The 7,500-nt window shown below is 43.2% G+C and overlaps 1 protein-coding gene across 4 annotated transcripts in view; it reads left to right on the forward strand.

Annotated features, from left to right (window-relative positions):
- LOC122242637 (uncharacterized) overlaps positions 1-7,500 on the forward strand; it is a 10,491-nt gene that overhangs the window by 2,661 nt on the left and 330 nt on the right. Inside the window, exons 2-4 of one of the 4 annotated variants that reach the window (XM_042999963.2) lie at positions 3,723-4,095; positions 6,843-7,028; positions 7,249-7,500. The exon at positions 7,249-7,500 is cut by the window's right edge and continues 330 nt beyond it. In XM_042999963.2, the coding sequence (XP_042855897.1) occupies positions 3,749-4,095; positions 6,843-7,028; positions 7,249-7,426 (711 nt within the window). In that variant the 5' untranslated portion in view covers positions 3,723-3,748 and the 3' untranslated portion in view covers positions 7,427-7,500. The other 3 variants (XM_042999964.1, XM_042999967.1, XM_042999962.2) reach the window with 3 other exon arrangements.

Below are 7,500 nucleotides of genomic sequence, written 5' to 3' on the forward strand. Positions count from 1 at the left end.
ATATATATACATATATATACATATATATACATATATATATATATATATATAAATGTATACATACACGCACAATATATAATATATGCATACTGATATATATATATATATATATATATATATATATTTGGATATGGATATATATAAATATATATATATATATATAGATAGATAGATAGATATATATGTATACACACACACACAAACACACACACACATATATATATATATATATATATATATATATATATATATATATATATGTATATATATATATATATTATATATATATATATATTTATATAAATATATTTATATTGTACGTGTATATATATGTATATATATATATATATATATATATATATATATATATATAATATATAATATAATGTGTGTGTGTGTGTGTGTGTGTGTGTTTATATGTACGTGTGTGTATATATCATATATATATATGTATATATATATATATATATATATATATATATAAACTTCTATACATATATACATATATATAATCAGTTATTACATCGGTTTTGATATCTTTATAAAGTTCAACGGAAAACTTATTCCGTACTGTAATATAGGACGAAAAATATAACTATTTTTTCCAAGACTGACTGAGAAGCAATAACATACGAGAACAACATCAAATGTATGACCTATGGAGTCGAAACTATGAGTAAGGAATGAAATGTTATATTCATATAAATCCATGTTTTATCGTATAAAACAAAATGTTATGGAAAAGAATCGGTGCTTTGTTTGTCATAATAACTGTCTTTATTAAACAGCAGTTTATTGGCTGATTTAGATTTTTCAATTAATATCCCATTTTTGTGTCTCTCAGCACTCAAACATTTCTCAGGTTTAGTTGGTAGAAATTCTTCTAAATCTTTAAAACTTCCCTGTACACTTTGAAATGGTCTCCGTTGCTCTGTCGCGTAGGCATCCCGTTTTCTGTCCAGTCTGGCACCTCCATTTTCTATGGAGATCCAGTCATTGGTAACTCAAAGAGACCTGTATTCTCATGGTGCGCTGCAAGGATTGAAGAACCCTGCCATCTAGTGTCTGCCGAAGAGCCAATATTGTAGCGCTGGTGCATGAGGGTCACAACCGCCAGCCTGCAGCCTGACCCTTGCATGCTGAGAGCAGCACACATACGTGCTTGTGACATATTATCACCTTTTCAGGCCTTGTTCAATCATGAAGACATTTTTCTTCTACGCCGCTGTCCTTGTTATATGTATGCGAGTGGGGTGGGCAGCCGAGGCCCAGCAGGATCCTAAGGACTTAGCCGATGATGAGGCCGAAGAAAGATTCCTACTAACGGGTCTCGGTATTGGAAACACAGGCACAACAAGTATCACAATTGGGAATGCCGGGTATATTGCCCTGGGCGCGGCTTTACTCGTCCCTCTCATTATCGGCCTAGCTCTCTTGTTCTACCTTTACGGAGGCCCTGGGCGAGATTCCTATTCGTCAGGTTACAGCGGCTACAGTGGTTCTTCCTCTGACTCCTACGGGCGTAACCTTGAGAAGTAGGTATCGCCGGTGTAGTCCACAGTTACAGTCTCCTCCTCCCTGCCTCAAGCCAGGCCCGGTCGTGCACGCGTCCCCGCCACCCATATCCTAGCCTATCCTTTTCCTCTCAGCCACGCTCCTCCAGTGAAGCACCGCCACATTCAATGTTTAAAAAGATATAAATCCTTAGGTTCACTAGATGGCAGAATTAAATCAAAAGGTGTCGCCACTGATAACTATTGTGTATACCCACACAACGACTTATTTCAGGCCAGTATGTTCTCACTTAAGTACCTGGCATTCCTGCTGGGAGTCCTAGTCTTCCTCTCTGCTTCTTCCCTGGCTGAGGACGTCTCAGATCCATCACAGGACCTTGCTACAAACAAGGCCGGGGAAGAACTGGAGCTTAAAGATCTCGAGGAGAAGCTGTTCCTAAGCACCAACACATCCAGCACCAGTACGACAGTCTCTGGGGCAGGGATCGTGTGGCTCTTGCTTTGGGGCGTCGTATTTACCATCATTGGCAGCGCAGTCCTGTGCTACTGGGTAGGGTGTGAATATGCATCCACCGGGCGAAGATTTAACGACTTAATGGGCCTGTACGTAACAAACATTTAGGATTCAATATAATAAGGCCCGGTCATAGTGGCTTAAATAATGCTCAATCTGCTACGTTTCCGTCATCCAAGGCATCTTTTACTTTGTCTAAACTGAATGACCTTTGATGACGGGGCAAGAGGTAGGTACATGCATCATGAGCGTTGCATGTGCCTCATCTGCCACATTATGAACCAAAGCATGGCGAGCACACAAGGCATGTCACATAGTTAGTTCAACAGTGCATGGTTCCAACTGCTCGGTGACACATCAAAGCATGATGGCACTGTAGTAGTTGGGGTCCACTTTTGGTCCTCAAATTTAGTGATTGGCGTGCTTGAGGATTCCGTTTGCATCCTCAAGATACCTCACCGTCCCACCTAACCTTTACCTTCTCTCAACTTCCAAATTCATTTGTAAACACCCCTATTCTTGATGCTCCTGTCAGTTGATAATTACTTTGAAGAATTCAGATTCCGTGCCCAGGGACAAGTTTCTTTTAATGACGGACCTTGTTAAACTGAGGCCCCGCCCCACTCTCAAGGACTACAAACATTGGTCAGAGTCACACAGCTCGGCTGCCCCGCGGACGTGTCGATACCAAGTTTCTATGCTTATAGCATTGGCAAATGGCCTCTTCACCATCGCTACAATTGGCTTATGTAATACTCTGATGCAAGAATGGCAGGTACAATCCTGTACTCTTCTCGTGACCTTCCTTGCTCTCGTCGACCTCTCGATCTGTATCGGGAAGAACAGCGTCATCTTGCCTTTTATCCTGGTCTTCCAGGTTATCCTCTACCCTTCCGAATGAACCGCACGCTGGTAGTTCTCGCCCTGGTGGCCGGCCTTGCTACCCTCACCATGGGCTTCTCTCCTGAGACGCTGAATGAGTACCCGGTAGCAGATGACAACCCTGAGGGCAGATTCTTTATCAGCACCAATGCTACCTCAGTTACAGTCGGTTACGCCTCATTCATCCTCGGCATCACGAGCTTGCTTGTGCTGGGGGCTGTCCTTGCTCTTGCCTATTTTTACGCCACTGGTGAAGATTCTGGCAGCTACGGCTACTCCGGGTACTCTGGCAGCAGCGACTCCTCCTATGGATCACATGGCAGGAAAGCGTATGTAACGTCCAATTTGTCAGGGTATTGTAACAGAAGAGCGGTGTCTTCCTCACCCCGCCCTCCCTTAACACCCCCGGCCCGGCATAACCTCCTCCACAATCATAACCTTACCTCAACACCAGCATTTGCCCCAACAGAGATTCCCTGCCCTCACCCGCCCATCATCACTATTACCACTTGGCCCAACACCTACCTAAATCCCGACGGTGGCCCGGCAGGACACAGGCGCTGCGGTTCATTCTTATGCATGGTCAAAGATCTATATGGGACCCCTGAACAGCCTCTGCAAAGGGTCTGGTCACAAAGCATTGACTGATTGACCACACACTCCTACCTCCTTCCTAATCTCACTTTTGGACACAATAGGTCACCAATAACATGAGAACAGTGCCACGGCCAGACGTGTTCGGGTCTCGCTGGTTCCAGGCCACTGTACAGCCAGCTAGCCCAATAACTGAACGTGGCACCCCACTTTTACAGTGCAGTGACTTGCGGTAGACGCGAGAATGAACCGCACGCTCCTGCATGTTCTCGGAGCCCTGCTCCTCTCCTCCTGCGTCCTTGCATCCGACTACTACCCATATGCTGACCTGAACTTGGAACAGCCAGGGTCAAATCAAGAAGTTGAACCCAGGCTCTTCTTCATCTTTACCAATGCCTCCACCGGTTCATTTGTTACCTTCAACACCACCCTGCTCCTCTTCTCCGCCGGCATCTTGCTCTGGGGCATCGCCGGTGCCATTGCCCTTTATTACCTCCTGACCGCCCCCGCCGATTCGGGCTACAGCTCTGGCTACAGCTCAGGTTCAGGCTACAGTTCTGGTTCAGGCTATTCTAGCCGAGCCAACCGCGGGTGCGTACCAACCTGACCATGACCTCGCCCTTTCCCCGTGCACACAACTGGCCGCCCACTGAACCACTTCCTTATGTCAATCTCACTAATTCAATCCTCGTATTGAGGTATCATTCTTTACTCAGTCATTCTGAATTGCTATATAGGCGCTGGTTCAGTGGTAAAAATGAAAGTCACAACAGGTAAGTACAATGTACATATGTTTAGTATCTGCTTTGCTATTGTAAATGCTAGCAATGCATATGCATGTATGTGCAACCCAATCTAGTCTAAAGCATCACTGCAATAGATATACAAGTTAAGTCTTAGACTGTCTTCCAAGCCATGTTCCTGATGACATATCTTATATGAAGAAAAATCTTTATTGACATATGTCAACACCAGCGTCCCCTCAAGAAGAGAGAGAGAGAGAGAAAGATAGAAAGAGAAGAGAGGGAGGGGGATGAAACTGACTCATAACTCTAAAACTTCCTTAGCATTCGTGAGGTGATTTCATCTAGCACTAACTCATGGTGCCCTTGAGGTTAGAATTTGCTTTACGTTGAGGATTACGATGATATCAGTCTTAGGCGTCCTTGCCAGCAGTACAAATCTTAGGATGAAGGTCAAGTATTCACTCGTACTCTTCGTTTCAGCATAATATGCTTAGCCAACATGAAAGGTATTGCTTCAGAATAAGTCTTTAATTTTTAGGGTAAAATAAGAAGGAAATAAAAACGCCTTTACTTACCAAAGGAAGATATCACTTTATTTAAATCAATACACAACATCTATTCAATACCTCTATGGAATACGTGATAATTTTACGGGATGAATGATTGTCAGCATCTAGACCGTATGTGCTGGGTTAAATACAATTAGGAGCTTTCATACAAGATTTGCTTTGCAACGCGATAAAAAAAAGAAGAAAAAAAAACTACTTAGGATATATCTTAAAGTGACAAACATCTATTTTCTTACTAGAAACTTCACATTCTTAAATTCAAATACAATACACTGATAGTCATTATCATATAAGATGCGTGAGCTTTCCTTAGAACAAATAACTATTAGCTTGAAGTTTTGGGTTAAAAAAAACATGAATTTGCAAAGCATATCACTTTTAGACCCATAAAAACAAACTGAATCAAAGCAATGTAATGATATGATTACGTATTATATAACACTCTTCACAGCTCAGTTTTTTATCACACTTCTGCCAGTGATGCCTCAGAACTGGAATTCGAACGTCAAAAACACTATGTAACTGATTCTGAGTTTTAGGTCTATAGGTAGCAGAACCAGGAGTCAGGTTGTCTGTGTCTTATCTGCTCGGCGGCGGCGATGCAAATGACCAAAGGATCCCACTACCATCTCTTTTAAGTCATATATAATTAGGACACATCCACGCTTTTGCTAATTTACATAGACTCCCGCGCTTTCATGGTGGATGCCTATTATCGCTTTTTCGCTCTCGATTATTAGATCGATAACAAATTGATAATAATAATAATAGTACATAAAGAATATGAGTAACACTATGTAGTGGCATATATCATACCAATGAAATGGTAGAATCCGTATGGCAACGTGCGCTAGCCGGCGGCACCAACACCTGAGGGGGGAACATGTCGAGTCATCCAAGCGGCCCACCTCGGGCTGTTTGTGCAACGGTTCTTTGGTTCTGTCAATGGGAAAGGCGCCGGCGCTGAACCTTAGTTCTCCTTATAACATCGAGAAATCTAAGGCGATGATGAACAACTTGGAGGGGGCTTTACAGACGACGGGTGAGCTGATCTTACTCACTCCTCAGGTGTTTGATGAGCCCTGGGGCTGGAGGGTGGTCACTGCCCCTCCTCCTCCTCCTCCGTATCCCCTCCCATTCTACACTTTTGTTGTTGACCAAGGGAGGCTGAAGGATTTTTTTCACCTTACGATTTCTTCTTATCTGGCTCAGTAGGTCTTGCTACTAAACTTCCACGCCCCCTCTGACGTCACAAATCGCCATCGTATATAAGGGCGACTCGTCAGATTGATGGCACACCACATCTCAGGCTCTAAGTCTTTGGGTTCATTGAGCAGTCTGTTCAGTGATAAGCCAGTGTAATTAAAGCAAAATTTGAATAAGGGAAAATACATCTTGCAAGTTCGTCATGTTTTCGAAGTTTGCATCATTCTTCGTGGTTGTAGCTTCGGTGGCTACAACTGCCGTTTCTCTGGACCTCGACTTCAGCTCCAGTGACTTGTATGACGAAGAGGGTCGTCTCTTAGTTATACCTGTAGGAGGAACCACCACTGGTACTGGTCTTAGTTTAAATATCACCACCCTTGCGGCCCTCGCTTCCGTCCTTGCATCAGGCCTTGTCACCCTTCTGGGTCTAGGCGCCCTAGGATTCCTCCTTTACTCTCTCTTTGCGGGAGGATTTGGTGGTTCAGGATATGGTTCAGGGTCAGGAGGATACGGCGGGAATGGCGGATATTCCTCATACTCTTCATACAGGCGGTAAGGTGTATCGTGTACAGTGTCCAGTATATAAGATATAATATGTACATGTTAGCGTATGGAATGTATGCATGTTGCATTTCCTACAAGTGTTTTGTGTAGATTAATAGATTAGCAGTAGAAGTAAATATAAAAGAAGATCTGTAAAGTTAACATTAGATATATTGTATAATGTTATATTATTTTCATAAATCACTTATCTGCATTTTCCATAATTCCACCAATGTTTCGCTCATTTTCTCACACCTTTCGCTGTTACCCTTAGATCCTTCGATCCCTATGCCATCGACTGGGAGAAGTTCTCCATCCTCGATTGGATTGCCATCGGCGAAGAAGCCTGGAGGAAGTTTGACCCTGCTGATCTCGAGTGCCAAAAGCGCCTGATCTGTGAAATCCACCAGAACACCTCTCGCTTCGGATCCCCTGCTGCCCGCCTCGTTGACGTCTTTAGGTACGGTTTTCAAGGCTCCAGCTGAATATTGTTTATAGTAGAAATCTTGATGCATAAATCACTGGTTTATGATCAAAGACATGGAATATCCAATATGAAGTTTGGAACATTTCAAACATTCATGTTGATGAAAAAATCTGATTATCCATGAATGCACGCAACTCACCCGAACAAATCATCAACACATTAGTTCATTGCGATCATTCCCCTCCCTCCACAGCTACCTCCAGTACGCTGAGGTCCTCTCCCTTCCCGATGAGATCAAGGCGCTGATCGAGGACTACAACGACGCCGCCGATCGAGGACGCAGTCTGCAGAAGGAGTGCGGAGAGATATATCAAACATGCGACTTTTCTGTAAAGAAAATAATGGACAAGTATTCACATAACGAAGTGTAAATACTTACCAGAGGATATGGCTCAAAAGTCTGGATGAAGAACTTCAGCAACAGGCTCTTTAATGTAAGGCCTTG

Source organism: Penaeus japonicus, unplaced genomic scaffold (assembly GCF_977035675.1).
Source record: "Penaeus japonicus unplaced genomic scaffold, GWHDUDI00000001_assembly GWHDUDI00000030, whole genome shotgun sequence".
NCBI lineage: Eukaryota > Metazoa > Arthropoda > Malacostraca > Decapoda > Penaeidae > Penaeus > Penaeus japonicus.